The sequence below is a fragment of the Eucyclogobius newberryi genome, unplaced genomic scaffold (genome assembly GCF_026437365.1).
Source record: "Eucyclogobius newberryi isolate DKJ021-1_F unplaced genomic scaffold, fEucNew1.0.hap1 SCAF_18, whole genome shotgun sequence".
Lineage (NCBI taxonomy): Eukaryota > Metazoa > Chordata > Actinopteri > Gobiiformes > Gobiidae > Eucyclogobius > Eucyclogobius newberryi.
This window is the reverse complement of record NW_027315812.1, coordinates 22557426-22585189: the sequence shown is the minus strand read 5'-3', so window position 1 is coordinate 22585189 and position 27764 is coordinate 22557426. Positions and strand designations below refer to the sequence as shown.

The following is a 27764-nucleotide window of genomic DNA, read 5'->3' as shown; positions in this document are numbered from 1 at the left end:
TTTAGAAAATATTTCAGACAATTGTTGAGTTTCTCGACCTGCAAGATGAATCTCTGTATTGATTGTATTTTAAATAGAACAAAACTGTTTTATGGCCTTAATTAAACTGTAAGCCACAATGAATTTAATTTGATTTGGTTAAATATATGTAAGTACAATAATACTTTATATCTACATGTATTGTACGTATATAGAGCAATTGATAATGGGCTTCTTGCGCATTTTTATAAAAAGTGGTGTGGTTCTGTTGCCTAATATATTTTCCACACAATAAAAATTAAATAGAAATAAATTATTGAAAAAAAAGATTTTTTTTTTAAAGAAATTGCAGATAAAAAAATCTTGAATCCATAAAGTGGTCCTGTTGAGTTTGTTTACTCATAAAACCATCATAAATAATATTACTGAATGAAAATAAATATTTATTGATGGATATTAAAGTACAGTTAAGTCTGTCACAATAAGAGGTTAATGTCATCTGTTATTTGTTTTAATGTATTTGAGAGTGCAGTTGATTTATATTTTTTAAAGCAATATAAAAAATGTGGATACTTATCTCTTTTTCACAAATGTCTTTTCAAAGTGGTCCTTATATTTCCTATTTGACAGTGTTCGTGACCTCTGTCCTTTAGAGATTACACTCTGGATCTCTGGAGGGGACTCGCTCTTCCCCGAGCCCACGTGAACATGTCCTCGTGTGGGTTACTCTAGACCAAAGGTGCTGGTCTCCTCCACAGCCGTCAGCAGCTTCTCATACAGCATGGAGTATGAAGGGTACGGAGGCAGGTCCAGCCGGTTGAAACATGTGTGAGCCCTGAGAGACACAAGGCGACGCGTTAATATTTCACACTCTTAAAGTCATGGAAGTTTGTGTGGAAATGTAAGATAACTGCTGTGACGCACTACCACTGGTTTGAAGTCCCTATACTACCCCAGTTCTTATTTAGTCAGAGGGACCATCCAGCCACACTTGCTTGTATTCACACAGCGAAAGTGGCTGAAAGTGGGTGTAACTGGCTTTATATTTAATTGGGCAGAGTTACAACAAAAGTCTTGTTTTTTCCTTCTTCCTGTTCTGTTTGAGAACTGTAAACCTGCACACCAAACTGTGATGCACAAAAAGCTCAAAAGAACAATGAGATTAACAATAAAACACAATTCCTTAATTGTGTTTTATTGTTAGATGACTACAACTGAACCTTTTTCTACAGTTCCTTAAAGCTTAATTTAGTTAATACTCACTGTTTGAGAATTTATTTTTGGAGCTACTGCACTGTACTTGCGATTATTCACAAATTTCAAATTCCGACTCCTGGTCACACATGTAGGGTTCAAAAATGTTACGTAGCCAGTCAAAAAACTAAACAAATATGCTGCTTGCTGCAACTATGAAGAGGTGTTCCAGCAGAAGAGAATCAGTTCTGCAGTTTTGAATGGAAATCTGGGTCTATTATTAAGATAAATTACATTAACTATAATTAAAAGCCCTTTGTCTGCAGACTAGCAACAGGAAAATGATCAAGCAGAGGTTTTCAATGGCAGCTTGTGTCTTTTAGGGATGAACTAGTATGAGTCAGACCTGGGCAGCGACGTGACTTTGCCCCACTTCTCGATACAGAAGCGTCTGAGGCCGTTGGAGCCTCGGAGCGCGGCGAAGCCTTCGTAGGGCACGCTGGACGTCCCGGTGACAAACTGTAGGAGGCGCAGTCGCTGTTCGTTGTTGAATCTCTCCACCGCAGCCCAGAACCAGCGCATAACAATGTGCCCGTCGTGAAAACCTGTCAAGGGAACATGCAAGAAGACAAAGACCCTGAGCTGACCTGTAATACCGTCTGTGATGCAGGTTTATTCTGTAACTTTCAGCTATATCAACACAGCAAATTAAGTCAATTTCCAAGAGTATTTTTGCACCCTGTCATTTTATTTATTTGGGTAATGTTTGGTTATTCTTCCACTACAAGGTGAAAGTTTAATTGTGATATAATGAGGAATCTTGACTCGACTCTTTTCTTGTACCGTAAGTCAAAATATTGCTAATTTTCCAAATTTGCATTGTTCATATTATTTTAAATACCAGCTGTTTTGTGTGTGGCAGTGGTATAAAGTTAGTACAAATGTAACAGTAGTTAGTAACTAGATTCCAGGTATTTGTTGTTTATTTATACAGTCATTTTTTACAGTTTTTTCTTTTTATACATTTGACAGCAGGTATTTGTACTTTCTACTTTATTTTTTGCATATTCATAGTGACATTCTACTTTAATGTTTTGAGTTCAACCATTTTTTTTTAAAGAAATTGATTTCGAATTGAAAAAAATCTGCGCAATTCTTTATGAAAATCAGCAAATTTGACGCTTTAAGAATTCTCAAAATTTTACTCAAGTAGATTTTTGCATGTGCTACTTTTACTTTTACGTGAGTATTGCTTTGCTCTTCCAAACACTGCTACAGAAAGTATTTTCACTGAGTAACTGTTTACTCTACTTAACTCTCTAAGCTACTTTTGACTACTCTACCCAACTTTGACACACACAAATCAGACAAAATTACAGTAGCGGAAACTGCTTTATATAAATCCCCTCAGCACGAAAAGTCCATGTCAACCAGAGTGCAAAATGTCCTATTCTCCAGCTCATACCTCCTCTGTACTCCGTGTTATTCCTCCAGTCGTTAAGGTCGATCTCCACTCTCCCAGCGATCACCAGCTCCAGCTCCCGGGCGTCGAACACAGACACCAGCCTGGAGTCCACCACCTGAGGGACACAGACACCTTCAGAGCCGCTCATCCTGCTTTTGGTTTCAGTTACAAAGAGCTGCGGCGCCGCCCGACCTCGTAGAAGCCTCGGATGAGCGCCTCGGTCTGCTGCACCACTCCTCTCTCCACTCTCCACTTGGTCATTCTCTCGATGTAGTCCTTCTTGTTCTTCTCTGTCACCTGGACGTTTGCTCCTCCAGACTTCAGCTCCCTCTCCGTTACCTGCCGGGACACGTTTAGATAAAGTATGAGGTCAATAGTAATAGTTTCGAACCCCAGTATGCTATTTGACTATTAATGTAGGTATTGTGTGAACTAACATAGTAACTGGTATGTTCTTTTTAATATTTTGTGGGAGATTATTTCCAAATTAGATGAGATGAGATGCTGGTTGCACGTTTCAGGTCAATAATTTCATTTGTAAATGTGATGCTGACTTGATTTATCTCCAAATGTAGCAAATGTTTTGAATGGATGTGTTACTGTGACATATCCAGACTGTTGGAGGAAGGTTTTAGGACAGGGGCTCACAAGATACTTTATTATAATTATTATCAGTGTGTGTCTTATTTTCTTTACTGTGTTTATATTTTATTTATGATTAATTAAAATAATTAATTAAAATAATTAGACTGTAGAAACACATTATATGCCAACTTAAATAGCCTAATAACAATACTAACTTGTATAAATTTGGCCAAGACTATAAAACTGGGAGTGGAAAATGTGTTATAAGAATTACCATGCCAACCAATTAATAACCTACAGTTGATTATAATGATCAGTTGTAGCTTATTAATAATCAATTATTACTCACATCAACAACAAACTGCTTTGTGAAGGACAAACATTACATTATGGCAGCACCTTCCACATGACTCCCTCTCCTGAGCGTCTAAACTCATGGGGAAGTGGCTATAAAAAACACTGAACTGGCTCTTGTTTCACTAGCGCAGACCTGTGTGGGATGGACTGGTTGTTGAATGCATTTATGTCACTGACATTGACCATGGGCACCCGTGTTTTAGGGCATTTAAAAAGTTAAATAATCAGCCGAGTGTCTGACCTGTCCAAAGACTTCCTCGTTGACAGTGAAGGTCAGCTCCAGGATGTTTGTGATGTCATTGTCTTTGACCCACTGCAGAGACTGATGGAACTCCTCGTCCAGGTACTCCAGATCAGACAGGTCTGTGGCTCTAAAACAACCACAGGAACATCAGAGAACAGACTTCTCACCTTCAACACACAATTCATGGTCCTGATGATGCAACATTGTGTTATATTTTTGGCCACTACGGCAGTGTTTCCTAATATCATCTATACATTGGTTTCATTTTCATTTGTTTCTTAACCTGGCTCATGTCAGATGAATTCTCATGATATTTACAAACTCCTGAGAATCCATCTGGTCAGACTGTGGGCCTGCGCAGCATTGTAGTTTGGAAGTCACAAGGACAAACCTAAACAACATTGGCAAAACCAGCAGACGTACTTTGGCCTATTTGAGCTGATTTCCAAACTACTTTTTGTAAAGACAAAAAGTAGTTTGGAAGCACTTTGTGTATTTGACGACGGGGAAAAAGTGTGTGCTTTTAACATCAGTTTGATTTCTTGGCTTGTTCCTGTTGTTATGCTTTGACCAATCAGACTCAAACATTTGTCATTGCCTTTTCCCGACTGCCTTTAGTGAGAACCTGTCCAGACTGATATTGTGTAGAACTCAATTCAGAGTGCCACACATATCAATCTGGCAGAGTCAGGTTACATGTAATCCTGAATATTTAAGATGTCTCCTTCTCTAACAGTCGATAGAATACAACCAGTAATCGATGAGAAATATTCATGCGTATAATTCAGAACCCATTTTATCTGTGGAGATTTAACGCATGAATATTTAAAGTGGATTAAGCGTTTTGAACTATTACACAAATTTACTGAATTAATTCTGTCATATGTGCAATTGCTGTTGAAATTCATGTGCAATTCATGTGCAATTACTGTGAAATTCATGTGCAATCTATGTGCTGTCGTGACACATATTCATGTGCAATTACTGTCGTGATCACATGCAATGGTATTTATGTATTTATTTATTTATTTGTCTATGGGAGTTTTTTATTTATTTATAGGAGATCTTCTACTGAAAGTGTTTTTCAGACTTCCTATAAGTGATCTGTTCTTCTGTATCTACCTCTGGATCTACCTGCGTTGCACCAAGGAATATCTTATCTTATCTTAATATATGGTAATAGCAATATTTATGCAATAATGATGAAGCAAGGTTTTAATCTTTGGATTTTACATTTGTGAAAAGGGAGTGTCTACAGAGCCGCGCGGCCGAAACTGCCATGTTATTTTGTGCCGCGGCTCCTGAAACTGCTGCGGTATTTCACCGCGCCGTTTTAGACCGCGCCGGGTTATGGTTAGGGTCAGGGTTAGTTAGAGTTAGCCATGAGGCTATATGGCAGTGCCGCGGTTCCTGAAACTGCTGGGCCATTTGACTGCGCCGCGGCTCTGCAGCCACGGCCTTGTGAAAATGCAATTGACCAAATAGAACCATAATATTAAAAAAAAATACATATAAAACGTATGTATACTTTTATATAAGTTGTCCTATATCCTGATCCAATTATGACAGATTTATATTCAATGTTTGGCATTTTTGTAGTTTTTGTAATGTTCTTAAATTTGTATTATTAATAGTCAAGCAGTTCCTCCTTCTCTATACTTAAAAAACTCTGGTTCTATAGCATGATGTCATCAAGTGGTACTCCAGAAAATGCTCTTCGGTTCTGTGCTATTGGTCTAACTCCAAACACCTTCTCCAGACTCACTCTAATCATTTCAGAACACTAACATCCAAACATAGACTACATTGTACTCAAGCAGCTATTGTTCTTAATCTGAGAGGAAGTCATGACGTGTTTTGTTTGCTCAGAAATCCGGACTGAATTGATTGTAATTGTTTTCCTGCTCTATTTTAACCACTTTTTTTAACCATTTTCTACCACTGAAAAAGTCACTCACAGTCTCAGAAGCGCCTTGTAAAACGGCCGAGTGAAGAAAGCATCCAGCAGGTACTGATGGATCAACGCAAGGCCCAGGATTCGACCACAGAACCGAAACCTGCAGCGAGTTCGACAAACATTATGTGAACTGTGAACTCTGGTAAATAGAACTGCGTGTGGCTACCGCGGTGCCTATACCATTCTAGATGGTTCTCTACGAAGGCCGACATGGGGCTGATCTGCACAGTGTACGTGTCGTTGGCCGAGTATTCGAACAGGCCGTAGTAAGGGTTGAACAACTCCTGAGACAGTAGGAAGAAGAACTCTCTGGAAGGACCGCTGTAATCCAACCTGAGCAGAAGACATCACACACAGATCAGAGGAGAGGTAATGAACCGGTAAATCAATGTGTGACGCAAAATAAACAGCGAAACCAGGACCAGACCAGAGTTTTTTTTTTTTAAAGTTGCTGTGACGTGTCTTAAAAGCTGATTTACACAGGTTTTGGCGCAGATTTCTTAGGACGACCGCGCTCTCTGCAGTCCGGCTTCTTCAGAACAGTATCCCAGGTGTGAGGGAGTAAAAAGGGCCCCTCGTCCCGGTTTACAGTCCCGTGGGCACGTTTCTGTATTTCAAGAAGTCGGACTGCAGATGGCGCTGTCGTCCTGCCTCTAGCAGTAAGAAGACAAGCTAAAGCAACAGCACGTAACCGCTCTGAAGAAGACTACGAGTGAGCAGTCGGAACAGTCAGGGATGAAAAAATAACCTTTTAACCTAAATAAATGAACTGAATGGACTAAACCAGATAAGCAACATTTGAATCTTGAGTATTGTCCATAACTGTCAAAAAGCTGCAGAAATGTTACAGTAAATATGTGTAATCAGTCAGTGTAATCCCTCATTCGTCCAGGCGTGTTCCATAGTAGAAAAAGCTTCAGTTCTAGTCATCTGGACTCAGTTAGAAAAAATAGACGTTTCGACTCTCATCCAAGAGTCATTGTCAATAAAAGAATTTAGATCGAGAACTCCGATATTAATACTGTTCTGTGGTAAGACCCGCCCATTGGGAGGAGCCTTCCTGAAGTAGAAAGAGTTGTTTGTTTCAACAGAAACTCCCCCCTTGTATCTACCGAGCCTATTCAGAATCTTAATGGGCTGTTAGAATCCTCTTTGTCTTTGTGAGACCCTGGCTCAACCACCCTGAGTACCTGATTAGCATCTAAATGTCCTGGTCCTGGTCCTCTACCTTTCCAGGGGTTCAGTATCCCATTATAAATAACAGGAAGATTGAATCTTAACCCTCCATTTCTGTTTGAAGAAGGTCTTTCTTTTTTAACAAAAATAGCTTCCTTGACTCCTCTTTCAAACCATCTTTTCTCCCTGCTTAAAACCTTCACCTCACCGTCTTCAAACGAGTGATTAGAGGCTTCAAGATGGAGATGCACGGCACTCTGAGGTCCTGAACTTGTATTTCTTCTGTGCTGATAAAGCCTCTTGTGTAGAGGCTGTTTCGTCTCACCTATGTACCGTTCTTTACAGCTTTCTTCACTGCATTGGATCGAATAAACTACATTGCTCTGTTTTTGAGTCGGCAACTTGTCCATTGGGTGAACCAGTTTTTGTCTTAAAGTGTTTCCTAGTTTAAAATAAACAGGGACTTCGTGTTGTCTAAAAATTCTCTGCAGTTTTTCCGAGAGGCCAGACACATAAGGGATAGAAACACCCTTCCTTCTCTGTTCAGTTTCCCTTTTGTCCTGCTTCTTGGTTCTCTTCACTCTGTTGAGAGCCCAAGCGGGGTAACCACAGGCTGAGAGGGCATTACGGACATGTTTTTCCTCTTTCTTCTTGCCCTCTGAGCTGGTGCTCAAGGTGTGCCCACCTTGAGCTAGTCATATTTCTGCTCTTTCTGCACTATATTTTACAGTGTTCCAGTTCCATTCATTTGTACCAATGTCAATGTTATTCTGTTCATCAATAATCATGATTATTCAGGTCACAACATTTATTTTGGACTATTTTAGAACTTGAAATAAGTTAATTAAAGTCAATCCGTTCTCCAAAAAGTAATCCCAGATGTGTAGAAGTGTTTTTAAAGTATCTGTCTGTTTCTGTCACATTAACTTTAATTATCATTCAGAAGCTTTGATTTCTTAAAGCTGGTCACAGACTTTGATCTATTGTGATGAAGCGTTTTACTGTTGTTTGATCACGGTGTCAAGAATTGTGAATAATTGTGAAATCATGATGTTTCCTCTTAAAATAATCGTAACACCAACATTTTATACTATGCTAAGACATTATCATACACATTTAGCACATTTCTGAGAATAAACAATATTGGAATACACTGAGCACACTAAATATGAAAACACGTACCCTTCTTCTCCATGAAAGGTGACGTAGAGCTTGCTCCGCTGTAATTCTTTGCGAGAATAGGCCATGATCTGGTTGAACGTTCCCTCCAGAAGGTGCTCTCTCCTGACAAGTAACCTACAAAGAAACGTTGTAAGTACATGATCTTATTTGAACGTGCTTAAAAACGATTTGATGTCGAGTTGTTTGAATGTGGGTTGAACTTACTTGATCTTGCCCGGCCCCTGTCCGTAACCTTTAGCTTCTAACTTCCTGTAGAAGTTCCGTAGTTTGGCTTCAAAGTCTCTTCTGTACGGAGCCGGGGCCCTGGCCCTCTGAGGCCCTGATCCAAACAGAGATGAAGAAGACACAATAATGAAGTTCACGTTTTAAACTTAAATACACTTGATATTTGTGTGTAGACAAAAGGAAACAGTAAAAAAATGAATCTAAATTTAATATATCACAATAATAAGCACTAATTAATCATTCATTCTTGTTACTTCCAAAGAGAAAGTGGGAATGAAGGAATGGGAAAGAAGAAACGTCTACTAATTCTTCATATTAGTCGTTCTAAATTGTGAGATAAGCTAATATACATATATATATATATATATATATATATATATATATATATATATATATATATATATATATATATATATATATATATATATATATCATATCAGTCATTGTGTGTGGCATTAATGCTATATATATACACACAATTATAGCATTAATGCCACACACAATGACTTCACAGTTCAGCCGCTTCTGAATGTCATGATCAACTGTATTCACACTCCAAGTGACAAGCCCCTCCTCAAGTTAAAGAGCGTTATGATTTTCTAATTTTGACTTTATTTGGTATATTTATACAGTAGGCACACGTTGAAAAACCAGTAGACCCCGAAAGGGAACAAGCGGTAGAAAATTACAGGATGTGACCTTACACTAGGGACACTCATTCCAGTCAAAGTTTATGCATAATTAATACAAAGAAACAACTTTTTTGACTCCCTAAACATTAATACAACAAAATAGAGGTGCTCTCATATATTTTGACTTGTCAAATTAAAAAAATTGTTACATTAGATGAGTTTGCTCGGTAATTTCCCTGTATGATGTCATCAATTACAAACAGGAAGTGAAATTATAAACCTGAAACATGTGCTATTCTGTGATACATTTTTATATTTTATAGCAAAATTCAAAATATATTTATCTTAACTGCATTTTAGTTCAATGAGTCGTCCGGCCTGTCAGAGGCACGTAAAATAGCTACAATGTTCTACTGAAACCAAACTTTTTCCCTAAATTGTCATAAAATGTACAAACCTGGAGAGTTCTGTGGGGAGGAGCCAGGGGAACAGCGTGGTGAGAAGTTAAACCCAGGATGGATTGGATGAGGAGACACATAAGACATCACCTCATCCTCAAATAAACTGCAAAAGTAAAAAAAACACATATCACTATTAGGACTGTCAATCTGTGCTTGAGTTAATGAAATGTAAAGGAGACATATGATTTCTTCAGGTGCTTACTATTGAACTATAACATAAATCAATCATGATTTTACATTTTGTTCTTTGTAAACCGCGATATCGATCTCAAACTGCTTAAGAATAGAAACATTAACTTCCTGTTCAAAACTGCAGAACAAAACGTGACATTTTAGAACCCTACATGTGGATAAGTGGGCGGGGATAGGGGGTAGGTGAAAACTCGAGCCTCAGTTGCAGGACAATACAGGATTAACTATACATGCATGAACCAATCAAAATACAACTTTGAGGAAACACTGTTGTAAAAAGGTTAAAAGTTAATTTAAGTTGATTTAAAATATGTCCCTTTTAAACGTTACATAAAATTTCAAACCATTTTTTTTAATGATTTCACAAATCTAAACAAATTAGCCTATTTAAAAGCCCTATTAGTTATAATGTAAGTCATAAATAAATTTCATACTAAATCTGTGAGGCCGCATGTTTCAAGTAACACATACGGGACAAAACTACAGTTTAGTGAGGTTCCAGACCCTTCATTGCCGCTTGCTGTTGTAACTGGTTCTTACGGTAACAGAAGTGAGCTGTTCGGGTGTTTACCAGGGTTCTGTATTGATTTGGTGCAATATATCATATATATTTTTTCTAGCTGTCACATCTTTTGGTTTGTTGCTGAACCCTTCCCCACCGCTCTGTGCTTGTAAGGATCTGCTGGCAAGTGACTTGATGATTTGATGTTTTCACTTAACCACACGATGTCAGCGCTGCTCCAGAACGCTCAGGTAAAGCCTCGCCGACTAATCTAAAAGAGTGCATTTGTTCAAAACAGACCGCGTGATTAATCTATGTCATTTCGTGATTCATGCGTTAGTTTTCCATGATTAACTTTGACCGTCTTAATTAGGAAGAAGAACCCATATAATGTGGTTAATTGTTAAGTGCCTGTTCCTCAGCTTCCATTCACTGATATGATGATGTGTTTTTACCTGAGAAGAATGACCAGGTCTGCATCACAGGACAGCTTCTCCACCGCCGCTGTGCCTTCTGTGCGGATATAGTGGATCTTCTCTCTGCCAAGAAGACGATATCGCGTCAGGAAAAGGCATTCATTCCACTCGGCAGAGCCATATTAGACGTGAGCGGTACCTGAGGGCGTGGTTTGTGCTCAGACTGGGCTGGCGATCCTGCAGCATGTCAAAGATGTTTGGTTGTCGGAGGAAGGCCACAATCTTGTCGTTGTACGCTGCAAAGAAAAAAATGTGTTAAAGTTATCTATGTTAGGTGTTATAATCGTTCAAAAATACCTATTGTATTTGTGAACACTTACAAGGAGGGGACATTTGCTGATCCAAGTGCTGGTTCCGTATTGCAGCGATCAGCATGTTCGCCGGCCTGGCCATCAGAGAAGTCCCGCGGTTTCTCGACACTTCTGAGGCCTGCGAGCACACATCGCAAACCACGATGAACAAAGGAGATCGTTGACCTCCTCCGGACGGAAATCAGGTTTGGAATAATTTTGTTCACGTTCATACCTCTCCAGCGCTGTAGCTCCGCAGCCGCTGAAGGTGTTGTTTGTGAGCGAGGTAGCCAGGTAAGCGGCAATTTTGAAGAGGGATGCGAGGGTCGATAAAGGTGGTCGCACGACTGTTATGATCTACAAAGAAGGACTGAGACAGAGGAAATGTTAGAAGTTACATAATGTAGAGATAGTGTCAAGTTTCCTTATCCACACACATGAATGAGCAGAAGATTATTGAAATAACTGCAAGAGTTCAGTTTGATCCTCCCTGACCACCAGAGCTCTTTGTTCAAAGTAATAAATGTAATAAAATATATTTGGCTAGCTTTGGCTGTGCTCTATAAAGAATAGAGCACAGCCAAAGCTAGCCAAAATATGTTAGATAAATAGTGATTTATTAGACATGGATGAAAAGTGTATGAAAGTCTTTTGTCATAGTCTCAATAATCATTATACAGTTGTGATGTTTTCCTCTCGTAACACAAAGTCGTGACACAAAATGGTGACATCTCTCGCACGACCTGGACGGCCCTCTCACCTTGCCCTGAGGGTCGGTTTTGATTTCCCAGCCCCGTGGCAGCTCCAGTTGTGTATCTGTAAACTTATTGAGGAAGACCACCAAGTCTCTGTTGTGTTGATAGCGCTCAAAGTTTTTCGCGTCACGACGGACTTTTAAGATCATGTGCTTGACACAGCTGCTGCTGGTGAACATGCGGTAGGCGGCCTGTCACACAAGAAGTCGACTTAAGGATGCAAATCAAGAACACACAGAATATTAAGCATGAAATGAAGTATTTTTGAAGTGGAAATATCTTAAATATAATGGTATGACTCACATAGTTACTGTGCAACATGGTGAAGAATTCTGGGTGTGTGATGAACTTGACGGCAGGAGACTGAAGGAGATGGCTGAGCTTGGTGCTACTGGATGGTGAGCCCGGGCCTGCATAGTTCAAAAGGTCAGAAAGTACACAGTATATACTCGTGTTTAAACTGTACATGAGCGAGGCCACACCCACCTGTCGGGGTCCACTCTGCCGTTGTGTCGGAGCCGCTCGTGCGCTCCAGCCGTGAGCTCTCCCCCTCATCCTCTGTGGCCATTGTCCTCTGGATACTTTCATATCTGTGTCAGGCATGTCAAACAATCAAGACATTAATGTTAGAAAGGGAAAATAAGGCATTATAGGTATGATTTTCATACTTGGCAAAACATATGAAGCCTTGTTAAAAAGAAAAACGCTGCAAAATGTGGTTAAAGGTGCTGTAGGCTGAGTCTACCCATGACCTGGTTTGGTCCCAGTTAAGAATGTCAAGATTATTATGTAATCAATAATTGTGAATATTCAGGTCACAATATAATAATCGTGACTATTTTATAAGCAAAATTAAGTATTTTTGTTCAATATATAGCCAAAAAAATAGACTTACGGCAATTTAAATACATAAATTTTATCTGGCTGCATATGTGTATAGAAACATGTAGATTTTAAAATAAAATGTTATAAAAATGTTCTTTAGTTGTAACACAAAGACAGGGAAAGCGGATGTGAATACAGGCAGAACTTAAGTTGCATTGTTCCAACATTACACAGTTTGACGCAACATCTAATCCGTCTTTTGGATGTAAATGTCATGACAGAGCGTGTGTTGACCTGCGGTTGAGCTGCTCCATCTGCTGGGTGGATCCGGAGCGGGGCAGGCCGTGGCTACACTTGGTGCCACACTCACTGTGGTTGGGCCGGTGCCAGGTGGTGGTCCTGTGCACGTGGTCCACATAGAACACTCTGCCATGGCTGTCCACGCGAGCCTCCCAGTCTGCACCAGATACAAAGGCCAAAGGTTAAGCCACTGTAGGTCCAAACTGCCCATCGTTTCAAATTTAGCTGCACAAATATATCAACTGTGGCATGATTTTGTCACAAAGGTGGGATTTCTGTTGAAAGGACTTTGAGCCAAAAGTTTATTAAGATTTAATTTCATATTTGGATATTTATTTCTCAGTTTTATCACCTAATTACCTTATTTGACAGTTTACACCATAGCTTTTGATTTCTATTTGAATCAGCTCTTTTTGTAGGTACTTATTTTTCAATATATATAAACAACACCTCAGTAACGTGCTGTGACTTTTATGGCTTGGGGTATTCATCAATATTTAGTGGATAATATTAGCGTGCAAAAGAAGCTCATTTTGAATCCACGGTCAGGCAAAGGCTTATCCTAATAAATCCCTGTGCATAATGTAAACGCTACATTCATTACACACAAAACTTGGTGCTGCTGTTGTTAAATGTTATATGAGAGAGCATATCATAGCACATCTCATCTTTACCTGGAGACGTTTGTCTTGCCTTAGAAAGTGCGCTTCTTAACTCAAATAGACTGAACGGGAGGGCAAGATCCTGAGTTGAAGGCTGGGGTTTCAGTTCAGTATTCTGTGCCAGAGTATTATCTCTGGTACAGAATGTTAGCAGTACACAAAAGTACTAGCCAACAGTTCAGCTTTATTAGCATTGCTGACGGCTTCAATGACGTTCTTTATTAGAACTGGCATCTCAAAATTGCGCTCAATTCCACCCATACATTTATCACCCTACAGACATCATCAAGTGGTGTTTCTCTTTCAATTTTAGAACAGTACTGCCTCTAATAGGATCTTCTGTTCTTACAGTTCTTTGTACAACTGCATGAGCGTTCTTGTATTCAGTGAGGGCATTCATACAGTGGAGCTCCTTTATCTTCATAAATGCCTTATTTCTTGCACTTTACACAAAAACATACCACAGCCATCAGCCTCTCATGGCCCCCGCCATGCCCAAAAGATGCCGCCATGCTGCGGCTGGCCACCGCCATGCTCAAAAAATACCGCCAGGTATTAAGATAACCGGAAGCGGCGCGAAAAGCACCACGGCGCTCACTGGGTATGGAAAGCCAATATGATCTATTGCACTTTCTGTATTGTTCACAATATTACAGCGTGTTCCTTGTCTATCATTCAAACAAACCAAAACTCTTTGATCAATAAAATCTTCTACCACCAAACCATTTTTATCTGTACATTTACCGCCCCACAAAGAGCTGTGTGCATTCAAATCTCCCTTGAACATCCTCTTCAATACAATTTTAAGTATCCAGTGTTCGCTCATCACACACATTATAAAAATGACCTGCTGTCGCATGTTTCATTCCACCAATGCCTTATCAAGATTCAACGTTATTGTAACTGAATTCCACTCTCTAAAGGACGCATTTTCTGTATTTTTATGATCACCTCACATTCTGTACTCTCATTCCCGACATTAGAAGTTTCCTCCTGCTTCTCACTGCCAGAACTTTCTGAGTCGGAACGGTTTGTGGCTTTTTTACGTTTTCGTCTACAACCTTCAGCTTCAACAGTAGCAAAACATTCATCCTCCACGCTCTCCAATTCGAGATTGATTATCCATCAGTCACTCCGACAGTCTGTCCACGCTCTTTCCACTCCATGCTGACTTTTCTGCTTCTCAAACCGTTAGTCTCTCCAAGCCGTCTCTCCAAGCCGTTATCAGTCTACTTGAACATCTCAAAAATTATCTTCTCCTCTTCTTTTGGAAGTTGTTTTTGAAAGAAAAATCCAAAGTGAAAAAACAATAAAATTATTTGTTGTTGTCGTTGTTACCTCCAAAGGCGATTGGCATCCAACTCATAGTTGTACGTCCTCAAAGTATGTGTTTTATGTTATACTGTAAAAAATAAATAATAATAAACTGGAGAGAGAGAAAGAGAGAGAGAAAGAGACAGGTGAGAGATAAATATATAGCTGTTGTTGTGTTAATTTTAATGGCGGTTGGCAGCCAACTGAAAAGGTGCATTTACCGCCACCTTCTGTAGTTGTACGTCTTCAAAGTGTGTGTTTGATGAAAGAAAAAAGGAGAGAGCGAGAGAGAAAGAAAGACAGAAAGAGAGAGAGAGAGAGATTCTATACATACATTTGTAGTTTGTGGAATGTCCAGTAAAGGGCGCGCCATATTGTGTGATATCGCGTTTAATGATGTCACTTTAATGACCTCATGTGGTTTGAATATCTATTTTTTTTTTTTTTTTTTTTACACAGTATAACGTAAAACACATACCAGAACATATCATTGCTGTCCTGACCCGACACCTTGCAGTTGCTTCTAACCAGTATGCAAACCTTTTCAACAGGCAACTGAACACGATCACAGAATGGAAAGGGACGAGAGAAGAAGAATCAAGATTCCTGGCCTGCAGTGCTGCTCAGTGGCTTGACTTCCAGCCAAACTTCAGCAGCAGAAGTGAGGGGATAAAAGGCTTATTTGGATATTTTTCCAAACAATTTAAAAATAGCTTTGACACACGATCATTTGCCTTGCCAGCCTTGACTGCCCGGACCGCACGCCACTGAAACACAACATAATCTTCATAATCTGATCTAAAATGTGATATTTCCCACCTCACAATGTTTTTCTGCCTCCCTCCCATAAACAGTGTGATGAATATGGCATGCAAAGCGAACACTCCAGAGTAAGACTGGGGACAGGAGCTTACTTGGAGGTAAGGACGTGTCATTGGCAGGAGTAAAATGGTTTAGCTCATGGCCGGGTCGCAGGACTGGAAGATGACAAAGAGGAGGGATGGAGTCTGAGCCTACAGGAAATACACCAGAGATACAAGATGTGATGTAATGGTTAGAAGGGATGTACACAGACAAACAATTATCTGTATGTGTGAAGACAGCTGGAAGAGACATAGAGCCGCAAACAGAGTCGGAGAAATAGCTTAATAAATGATTAGAAATTAATTATTTTATTTATCATGCGTCTAAAAAAATGATAATAAAAATGGATGAAGAAGCAATGAACAAAACTGAAAAAGAGAATGCAAAAAAACCGAATACAATTGTTATTAGGACCGTAAAAATGACAAATAATGAAGAGTTATATAAAGATTGAAGGAGTAGAAAGTACAACAAGTTGCAAGTTTTATCTATTTAGGTCATAAACTCACTGAAGATGGAAAAATGTGATGGAGAAATCAAGAGAAAGATATAGATTGTATCAGAAAACATTTCAAAACTATTCATACTATTTCAAAATAAGCAAATGATGGTTTGTTTGAGAGCATTTGAAAGATGCTTGAGATGATTGAAATCAGAAGACAAATGATCCTTAAAGAAGATCTCTGTTAGAAGATCCAGAAAAGAAACCCCCCGTCACAATGTCCTACAAAGAGTCCTTCCAGAAGAGAGGACAGCAGCAAAGAGGGGCAGAGTGAGACCACGATTGTTGTAGACAGATAACACGAGATAATGGACAGAATGGATGGATGATGACAAGCAGATGAATGGGTCTTACCCTCATCACCCCCAACGTCCTTCATCAGTTTTACTTGAAACTTTTACCTACAACTTATCTTTTTTCCCATCAGGTACATTAAAAGTAATTAAAAGTAAAACAGGCTTGATAAATTGATGGAACTTTAGGTGCCCAACAGAACTGAGCTACTGTCGCCCAACAGAACTGAGCTACTGTCGCCCAACAGAACTGAGCTACTGTCGCCCAACAGAACTGAGCTACTGTCGCCCAACAGAACTGAGCTACTGTCGCCCAACAGAACTGAGCTACTGTCGCCCAACAGAACTGAGCTACTGTCGCCCAACAGAACTGAGCTACTGTCGCCCAACAGAACTGAGCTACTGTCGTCCAACAGAACTGAGCTACTGTCGTCCAACAGAACTGAGCTACTGTCGCCCAACAGAACTGAGGTACTGTCTCCCAACAGAACAGAGCTACTGTCGCCCAACAGAACAGAGCTTCTGTCGTCCAACAGAACTGAGCTACTGTCTCCCAACAGAGCTGAGCTACTGTCGCCCAACAGAACTGAGCTACTGTCGCCCAACAGAACTGAGCTACTGTCGCCCAACAGAACTGAGCTACTGTCGCCCAACAGAACTGAGCTACTGTCGCCCAACAGAACTGAGCTACTGTCGCCCAACAGAACTGAGCTACTGTCGTCCAACAGAACTGAGCTACTGTCGTCCAACAGAACTGAGCTACTGTCGCCCAACAGAACTGAGGTACTGTCTCCCAACAGAACAGAGCTACTGTCGCCCAACAGAACAGAGCTTCTGTCGTCCAACAGAACTGAGCTACTGTCTCCCAACAGAGCTGAGCTACTGTCTCCCAACAGAACTGAGCTACTGTCTCCCAACAGAACTGAGCTACTGTCTCCCAACAGAGCTGAGCTACTGTCTCCCAACAGAACTGAGCTACTGTCGCCCAACAGAGCTGAGCTACTGTCGTCCAACAGAACTGAGCTTCTGTCGTCGTCCAACAGAACTGAGCTACTGTCGCCCAACAGAACTGAGCTACTGTCGTCCAACAGAACTGAGCTACTGTCGTCCAACAGAACTGAGCTACTGTCGTCCAACAGAACTGAGCTACTGTCGCCCAACAGAACTGAGGTACTGTCTCCCAACAGAACAGAGCTACTGTCGCCCAACAGAACAGAGCTTCTGTCGTCGTCCAACAGAACTGAGCTACTGTCTCCCAACAGAGCTGAGCTACTGTCTCCCAACAGAACTGAGCTACTGTCTCCCAACAGAACTGAGCTACTGTCTCCCAACAGAGCTGAGCTACTGTCTCCCAACAGAACTGAGCTACTGTCGCCCAACAGAGCTGAGCTACTGTCGTCCAACAGAACTGAGCTTCTGTCGTCGTCCAACAGAACTGAGCTACTGTCGCCCAACAGAACTGAGCTAATGTCGCCCAACAGAACTGAGCTAATGTCGCCCAACAGAGCAGAGCTACTGTCGCCCAACAGAACTAAGCTACTGTCGCCCAACAGAACTGAGCTACTGTCGCCCAACAGAACTCAGCTACTGTCTCCCAACAGAACTGAGCTACTCTCGCCCACAGAACTGAGCTTTTGTCGCCCAACAGAGCAGAGCTACTGTCGCCCAACAGAACTGAGCTACTGTATCCCAACAGAACTGAGCTACTGTCGCCCAACAGAACTGAGCTACTGTCGTCCAACAGAACTGAGCTACTGTCGTCCAACAGAACTCAGCTACTGTCTCCCAACAGAACTGAGCTACTCTCGCCCACAGAACTGAGCTACTGTATCCCAACAGTACTGAGCTAATGTCACCCAACAGAGCTGAGCTACTGTCGCCCAACAGAACTGAGCTACTGTCGCCCAACAGAACTGAGCTACTGTCGCCCAACAGAACTCAGCTACTGTCTCCCAACAGAACTGAGCTACTCTCGCCCACAGAACTGAGCAACTGTATCCCAACAGTACTGAGCTAATGTCACCCAACAGAGCTGAGCTACTGTCGCCCAACAGAACTGAGCTACTGTCGCCCAACAGAACTCAGCTACTGTCTCCCAACAGAACTGAGCTACTCTCGCCCACAGAACTGAGCTACTGTATCCCAACAGAACTGAGCTACTGTCGCCCAACAGTACTGAGCTAATGTCACCCAACAGAGCTGAGCTACTGTCGCCCAACAGAACTGAGCTACTGTCTCCCAACAGAACTGAGCTACTCTCGCCCACAGAACTGAGCTTTTGTCGCCCAACAGAGCTGAGCTACTGTCGCCCAACAGAACTGAGCTACTGTCACCCAACAGAACTGAGCTACTGTCACCCAACAGTACTGAGCTAATGTCGCCCAACAGAGCTGAGCTACTGTCGCCCAACAGAACTGAGCTACTGTCGCCCAACAGAATTGAGCTACTGTCGCCCAACAGAACTGAGCTACTGTCGCCAACAGAACTGAGCTACTGTCGTCCAACAGAACTGAGCTACTGTCGTCCAACAGAACTGAGCTACTGTCACCCAACAGAGCTGAGCTACTGTCACCCAACAGAGCTGAGCTACTGTCGCCCAACATAAAAGCCCTAACAATCTTGGTGCTGAATATCCAATCAGCATAGATGGTGGAGAACATGGTTGACTCAGATGTTTATGCATAGCTCAGTGTAATAAGAAGACAAAACAGCATAAGTTTGTTAGCGTGTAGATGTTTTGACTCACCGATGCCACGTCGCTCACTAGGACCTGGAATCCCTGGAACGGCGCACACTCCGGGCTCTCCTTGTCGGGCGTCCTTCTGCGTGAGAGGGCGGCCTGCTCCTCCCTCCTGCCCTTCATCCTGGGCAGAGTCAAAAGTGCCGTTCTCCTCGTCCTCCTCGTCCTGGGAGGAGAAGACGGTGCTGCCGGAGAGCCGGTTACTGTCCGCAGAGGAGAGGCGTGGGTGCTCCCTGCCCTCATACACCGAGTGGCTCTGAGCTGACGTGCTGTAGCAGGATGTGCTGTAGCAGGACGTGCTGTAGCAGGACGTGTCACAGAACTCACACTCGTGTTCCCCCGGCGCTCTGGAGCTGCCCCCGGGACCGCCCTGCTCCTCCTCACTGTACGAGGAGGAGCCGGGCGGCCTCCTCCCTTCGCCTCGCTCCAGCAGGTGGTTCAGCTCTGACAGGCGCTCGATGGAGAGGCTGCGGGGGAGAGTGCGCCGACAACACCGGCCCGAACACTCTACCACCTGCAATGCACCGGATATTATAGTTATGCTTTAATTCATGAGCAATATGATTTAGCTATTTAGGCTGCAAGATGGCCCACAAATGAATGGAAATGCGAATGCAGCAATTTAAGTAAGTCAATTTAAGTACCATCAATCAGACCGCTCATTTTCACATCTTTCACATCGAGTTGTCTTTCTATAGATCACAAATGTTGCAAGTCATATACATAAATTTTTTGTATGTATGCAAACTTTATAAATGAGACCTACAATTGAACAGAATCCTATTATTCATTCATTCATTTGTGGTCGTGGGTGATTAGAGCCTATCCCAGTGACTTTGGGCTTTAGGCGGGGTACACCCTGGACAGGGGCCAGCTTGTTCCATGGTTAAAATCCCATTATTAAAACCTTTATTAAAATAAATAGCAAATTTAAAGTCAATTGCAACACTCGCCAGAAAAATCACAATTGGATTTGTTTCCCAAATCGTACATTAGAATGCAATCAAACTTTATTTCGTCTATTCCAAGATAAAACACAACTTTTTCTGCAACACTCAAACATCATCCATACATAGCAGTTAGAGAGAATTGTGATTATGACTGATGTAATTACTGTTTGCCATGACTTTCCACACAGTTGTACCTGTGATGGAGACTGCGTGGCGTCATCCTCCTCTTCCTCAGGCCCGTCCTCTGTGAGTTTGGGCGTCTGTGGTGCTGAGGACGAGTGTGGGCTCTCTCCCTCTTGGGGCTCGTCCAGGCTGGAGGCTTGTGCCGAGGGCAGGCTGTGGAGCAGGTGGTGTATTCGGATGTAGTGCGACCGCGGCGTCTCGGGCTCTCCACAGGCCGACGCTATGACGGTCTCCAGTTCGGACACCGGCAGAGAACAGGGCCGAGTTTTACGCCCTGATGAAGAATGGGTGCTGTAGTTTGAGAAGAGGGACTGGCGGCCGCAGGAGACGGGGCTCGGATCTCCATTACTCACTGCCTGCGATGTCACCAGGGATGTCTCGATATTTGTGTCTTGCGTTGGGTCGTATTTATCTGCGTCCTCCGTTTCTATTGTCAAGGCTTTATCATTTATCGTCGTCTCTTGTGGCGCCTCGATCTTGGTCTCATCCTCCGTATCTTTGGGCCCCTCTGTTGTCACCTGATGTACTTCCTGTGACGGCTGAACCTCCACTTTACACACGGCCACAGTGACGTTTGGTTCATCAGCCTGGTCCTCATTGTTCCCAGTGTCAGTGTCTGTCACTTCTAACGTCGGGTCCTTCTCTTGCTCTGGGCTGTCCGTTTGTTCAGGGGAGGTTTCAGCGGAGGGGGCAGTCAGCGCTTGTGGACAGGGGTCTTTGGGACTGTCGCCCGGGAGATCGATGATGTCTGGTCCAACACTGACAGTGTCGTCTTCAGGGGGGTTGTTGTGGTTAGCGTCTTCAGCGTTCGCTTCAGGCGCTGGTACTTCAATAACAAGTGACAAGTCCTCATCATCTGTAAACACAAAGTTACAAAGAGATTAGAAATTGAAACATACTTTGACATGAGAAAGACACAAAAAGTGCTGAAAGAAAACATACTGTACATAACTGGACTAACCGCAGCAGGAGGCAAATGAATTAGCAATTTTTAGGGATTAACTTCTGTAAGCTACTTCTAAAACGACACAATTTTGATACATCTTCCCTAAATAAATACTATTATTTGTAATAAACTACTTTTTGGCACCATTTTATAATACCTCAATTTGAATACACCTTAATAAAACATCAGCAGGCTTAATTTATGATGACTAAATTTTTAATTAAAGAATTATTCAGGCTTAGTAACTATTTAACTAAGGGTTAGGGTTAGAAATCAGGGTTAGGGTATTAGCTAACTAGTTACTAAGCCTGAATCAGTCTTACAAACCTTTTTGTTCATTATGAGTTAAGTCTTTGTCATGCTTTATTAAGGTATGTAAGGTTAGCGTGTAGTTATTATAAAATGTAAAGTTTAACATCAACATTAAAGCAAAGTTGAAGTGATGACTACAGACAGCTACACTGATTTGCATTACCCGGATGAATAGATGAAGTCAGCTCAAAGCGGAACTGTAACTGTCCACACACATGATCTGTGGGCAACCGCCGCCCTAAAGTGTAACTCACAACCCGGTCACTGCAAAAGAAAAGGCATTTTAAAAACGCATTAAGATGAATGACGAGCATTAAGTTTGAAAAAATAATATGTTTTCATCGCAAAGTACAGCTCATCAATCGTTTTACCCAATGGCGTGTTTCTCCAGCAGCCTCTGAACCGGGATGGCCAGCTTTCCAAGGAACCGTTTGATGATTGGGCGACTTTTTGCGAATTTGTCCTTGACCTCAATCTCCAGGACATCCGTGGGAAGAGACACAAAGCTGAAGCGCTGAAGACAAACCCACGCACGACACGTTACACAACCAGGCAGCTCAGACGTTCAAACTATCCCTTCCTCCCGGGCCAATGGAAAGGTCACTCATTTATAATCCGACGTACCTCTGCGCTCCACTGAGGGTTGACTGTGTTGCAGGCCACCCGGGAGCGCTTCTCCTGCCCGTGGTGAGGCAGCGATGGGAAGATGCTGTGTTTGCCTGGCTGAATGCATAGTTTCAGGTACGGATCCGGATTGAAAAACATCCCCTTCTTGATCCCCACCGCCTGGAGGTCTTCAAATCATAAACGAAAAAGGATACGTTTAGTTGTCATTGCGGAGTTTGGCTGGTGCCTACTGTTTAGAGCAGACTTTTTAATGACTGTGATAATGAACCATTGCCTTTCTTAACACTTCTGCTGTCTAAACACTCACATAAAATGGGCTAAATGAAGTTATTCTTGTCACACAAACAGTGCACGGAGGATAAAGCGCGGGCTGCGCAAACAAGGGACGGGGGAGGGAATCAACAGAACGCCACAATGAAACGGCTCCAGTGAAGTGCAAAGAGATGGACAGGAAAACAGGGAGACAGATTCTAGAGCTGCAGTCAACATTCGTCATGGAACAAAGACTGTGTAGATGGAAGGTTCAGTGCAGAACGACGCCAGGAGAAGGTACAAGAGCAGATACATATCAAATGTAAGGGTTGTTACAAGTATAAAGTGTTACCTGACAGATTGAAGCTGATTAGCCTCCTTCTGCCCTGCTCCGTGTTCACTTCTGGACTCACCACTGTTTTTGACACCTACAAACACAATGACTCATTATTCAAATGAATAAAGGTGAGAAATGAATGAATCAGAATGAAAAGGTAACACAGGAAATCTCTTCATCATTAGCATTTCAGATTAAATCCATGGCTACTTCTTCAATGAATGTACTTTTTTGTAATGTAGTTATCTTTATTAGAACTTGCTGTGCCTTTTCTGAACTTGTATGAAAAATAACCCCATTCAATCTAAATAGAAAAGTGAGAGAGTTTCCCAAAACAAGCGTTCATAAATACTGTTAAAAACTGTTTTAGTAACTGTCAGGGCTGCACGATTTGGGGGGACAACATTGTATTACTGCTATTATGATTAGGATTCTAGTCAGAGTGCACTTTTTTTCTTTTTTTCTTATAACTCCTGGAGCATTAACATTTGAGAAAAGACTGAAATATGAACTGAACTTATTCAAGAATTCTTTGAGTCTCACAACAATTTTGCTGAGGTCTAAACTTCAAGATTCCCCTTGTGTAAATAAGACTTTGTACTTAATGTTTGGCCAGGTAAAATAAACAAAAGGATATGTTCTATTCTATTATTTAATGCTGAATGATAATTGTGGCCCTTGCAATTTGATTATTGTGCTAACTCAAATTGCAATTTTAAATGGAGTACGATTTAGACTTGATAACAATTTGGTCCCAATCCATCTTGATCTGGTCCTGTTCTGGTCCAGGTTTAGTTTCGGGTTTAGTCTTGTTTTTTGTTTTTTTTGTCCAAATTTTGACGTGGTTGAAGTGTGAGTTTGATTACGTCCTTCAATGTGTTAAGGCGTTAAACATGGAGGCTTTTATCACCTTTACACGTTTGCATTGGACAAGTTCATTGAAATAAACCGTACTGAAGTGGAGCTGGTCTTGATGGTGACACTGGGGGTAGTTGCTCTCAAAGCTCCACTGACTCCGTGATAATACCTGAAGCACACTTGAGTCTCAGCTGAAGACACACAGAGAGGACAAGGATGAGAAGAGAAAACATCCACAAAACACAGGAAACAAGACTGAACTAAACTGTCACTATTCTACGGTTATTATACAAAAGACTTGGCAGAATAAGGAACATTCTCTGATGAAAGGGCCTAAAACATGTGCCCCCCCCCGTCCCTAAATGACCTTGCTCTGCCCCTGCTCCAGCATCACCTGAACTTTCTGCCCTTGTGCAGAAGAGATCGAGGCTCTAGAAACACTACAGGCTGCAAACTATTGATGCTTTCTGTTGCATTTATAAAAACATGAAGACATTTGTGAGCAGTTCAACCACCTTGGTGCAGGCGCTGGCCATGTCTTGTTTCATTCGATCTTTTTTACTGTTTCAAAATTAATATGAGACAGATTTTCATCATCTAAAGACTGTTTTGCTCCTTGTGGATCAAAGAATACATATATGGAGTCTAAACCGCTTCCAGCTGTGCCCCTGATCCATCTGAGTCAGTTTAAACAGTGGCTTGTACAGTGGAGCGGCCTGTGTGCATCTCCTACATGCTTTGGAAAAGAGAGCGGCGACATCACTCGAGTCCTAGAGTTAGTTTTCAATGATAAACAACTGAAGACAAAGTAATCCTACTATACATGCTCCACGTTTAATTGTAAAAGGAACAGTGCAGCTGCTGCACAAATAGCCTGTTCTGTTATTCAATCCAGACTGCCTGGTGAGGCTGGTGGTGCCCCTCGGAGCCCCTGATGCCCTGCGCGCTGTAATAGAATCATATTTGAACTTACCGTTAGGGAAGGGTATGCTTGTGTCAAATTTCCATACAATCTGTCCCTTTTGGGAACCACTGATTCCTCTGCTTTTGTAGTCCAGGAAGTTTTCAGATGAAGTTTCATCTGGAAAAGGAAAAAAGAGCCAGTTTAATGTGATGCATGATGAAAATAATCCATGCAGTGTGTTCAGAAATAAAGGTTTTGAGAAATGTTTATGGAATTTGCATAACATTGTGGCAGATTTTCCTAAAAAAGCCTGGTTAAATTTATCACTGTATAAACACTGTATTTTTGGCCTCTGATGTATGATTTACAGTAAATTGAGCATTTGTTGGATTTTGAAAATTCCTTGAAGACTTACAAGAACATGTAATAATAATTATATTATAACAACAACATAAATCACACAACTGCATTACCGAGAAGATACATTCCAATCCAGTCCCCAGCGTCCACGTCCTCCTTAATGTCCCAGGATATGACCAGGTCCTGGGACTGGCCCACAGTGTAATGTGAGGCGCTGGCCGCGAGAGTGGAGCGGGCATCGGGAGAAACCAGGTCTGTGTCGCTGGTGGAGCGGGACAGGCCCAGCAGCAAGGAGTTGGGCACGGCGTAGGTCTCCGGACTGAAGCTGAGTCGGACCACATCCTTGGAGCGCTGCTGGGCCTGGCTGCTGCGCGAGGGGGAGGCCATGGACGCCAGGCTCAGGAAGCAGTTCTGGTGCAGGTTCTACAAAACATAACAAGAAAAATGTAAGGAAAGTAAGCAGTAGTGGTAGTAGGAGTGGTTGTGGAGAATTCAGGTCCATGTTTTCATTTGATAGCAACTTTCTGAATGAGGTAGTGAAGGATGAGGAAGTGATGTGAGGATAGGATTGACATAATAATCTGTTATCATCATGAAATTATAGCCCACAGCCATTTAATAACAGCGGTTTTGTTCATTTGAAGTCTGATATGAAGGCTACGGTTTGGGAATATGATGGGAGTTTTTTGGCATAGGAGATTCTTATAGGATTGTTGTTGTTGTTGTTGTTGTTGTTGTTGTTGTGTTACTTTGAATGGCGGTTGGCAGCCAACTGAAAAGGTGCGTTTACCGCCACCTACTGGATTGAGTGTGGGCAGGAGATCAACGGAAACCATAATACTAAAAGGGGATTGTAATGTAACACGACAAAGACGCTCTTAACTCTATAATCTTCCAATTAATCCTGTGTTATATAAGTAAGTAAGTATAGTTTACATGATTTTTACAACTGGATTGAAAAAAGATTCAGCAGATTGAATTCCTGTTTATTATTTGAAACCATAAAACTAATTCAGTTCTCTCTTTCATATGCTGTACAGTGAATCTGCAAATGTTCAACCGTTTCTGGTTCTTGACAGTGATTACATAAACCAGTAGTATGTTTGCCATATTCAGTGACTTATTGAGTCCAGTGTGGCCCATTCTCATGCGAGTAAAGACTCTCTCTTCCCCCGCGCTCCTGCCCATGGATCTGTACAACAAACACAACACTACTTTGTATCTGATACAGATGCTGTCCAGTATCACAAAGACTCCAATAATCCTGCCAAAGTTTATACACATGACCCAATCAATTGATGGCAGTTTAAGGGATTTTTTAGCCAGCAAATCAGCCATTTCATTACCATCCACCTCGACATGGGCAGGAAACCTTCACCTCTTTCCTGGACAGCGAGAGTATCAGACAGAAGATGCTGTATAGAATATCCTGTCTACGATCAGAGTTTCCAGATTTAATGGTTTGCAGTGCAGAGAGTCTGTCAGAAGCACAATGTTGTGACACTGCAAAGTAGATTCAGCCCTTTCCATCGCTAATCGTATCGCTATGAGTTCTGTGGTGAAGACAGAAATATGATCTGTTGTTGTTGTTGTTGTTGTTTTGTGTTATTTTTAATGGTGGTTGGCAGCATTACAGAAAAGGTGCATTTACCGCCACCTACTGTGGTTGTACGTCTTTTAAGTATGTGTTTCATGCTTTACCACATTGAACAAAATACAATAAAAAAGGAGAGAGAGAAAGAGAGAAAGAAAGAAAGAGAGGGTTGTCTGTTTTGGTCTGTTTTTAATCTTATAAACCCTTTTAATGTTTAAAGTCTGAATGTTCCAGAATGGAGGCAATTGTATAGTAAGTATTGTATTAGGTCAGGTCCAAATGCTAATGATAATTTAAAAAAAATATTTTTAATTTCCAGGATAGAATAATAGATCATTAATCCCAGTTTATTCTGATGTAAAAGCTGGTAATAAAGATCTAGATACAGTTAAAAATTATTACAGAGTCAATCATTCTGAAGGTATTTGTCCAGTGACATTTTTGCCTTCATAAAAAATTGTACATGTCTGTCACAATCTCCAATTAAAAAAAACACATGATTAAAGTACAATAGTAAATGCCTTAAAATTAAAAACATTTTTACATTTACTCTTTTGTAGCAATCAGTTTGAAGTATTATAAATGTGCTTATAAAACGTGAATGGACCATACATTTAACCACAAAATAGCAGTAATATCACACACCCTGGTTTGGGAGATAACACGAGATATTTCTGTCTCTATGAGGTCATTTTGAAATAATAGATATAATTATAGACAAAATAGTCGATATTCTAATTATTTGCATATTTCCAAAACATCAATAGTGATATTATACATGTTTCAATCTACTTCCCGCCTCTAACTGAGCCTGGTAAATCATTGCACACAGCCATAAGACAGAAGTCCTATGCTTAGTCCTGCTCCTCTCATTGTTACGCTCATTATTCATCTTTACATGACTAGGATCGTTATCATCATTTCCAGAGCAGTGGCTGGATGTGATCACAGAGCAGGGCTAAGGTGCGGCCGCCGCTGCTGCTGCCGCTGCTGCTGCTGCTGCTGCTGAGGAGGAGAGGAAGAGGAGGAGGAGAAGGCTACATCATTTAGCATCACTCACAGCGATGGCAAAAGGCTAAACGATCCTACCTGAGAGAAGAGGACGGATCGGATCATGCTCTGGCAGAAACGGTCCAGAGCCCGGCGGCGTACACGCGTGGTGGTTTAACATCCAACCGGATCCATCGGTTCTGGAGAGTGAACGGACGCAGCAGCACCGGACGGGCCGAGTCACATCGCTCTCTGCTGGGTTAATCGATAGTAAAGCTG

The 27764-nt window shown here is 41.7% G+C and overlaps 1 protein-coding gene across 2 annotated transcripts; it reads right to left on the bottom strand.

The window, feature by feature from the left end:
- Positions 1–27693, bottom strand: LOC140364767 (E3 ubiquitin-protein ligase HECW1-like). 2 transcript variants are annotated; one of them, XM_072451120.1, is made up of 29 exons: positions 27585–27693; positions 25015–25324; positions 24611–24718; positions 23734–23828; positions 22795–22870; positions 22188–22357; positions 21935–22077; positions 21727–21827; positions 20317–21161; positions 19179–19686; positions 15688–15786; positions 12792–12954; positions 12159–12262; positions 11976–12082; positions 11678–11863; positions 11153–11287; positions 10948–11056; positions 10767–10863; positions 10607–10690; positions 9454–9560; positions 8344–8458; positions 8140–8253; positions 5962–6114; positions 5783–5881; positions 3822–3951; positions 2831–2977; positions 2639–2753; positions 1580–1778; positions 1–814 (listed from the first exon to the last, which is right to left on the bottom strand). In XM_072451120.1, exons 1-29 carry the CDS (start codon positions 27609–27611, stop codon positions 703–705), a joined length of 4758 nt encoding a protein of 1585 aa, XP_072307221.1. In that variant the 5' UTR covers positions 27612–27693; the 3' UTR covers positions 1–702. The 2 variants fall into 2 exon arrangements, with proteins under 2 accessions (XP_072307221.1, XP_072307220.1); XM_072451119.1 differs by lacking the exons at positions 15688–15786; positions 23734–23828; positions 24611–24718; positions 25015–25324; positions 27585–27693 and having other exon boundaries at positions 22795–22885.
- Positions 27694–27764: the final 71 nt, after the last annotated feature.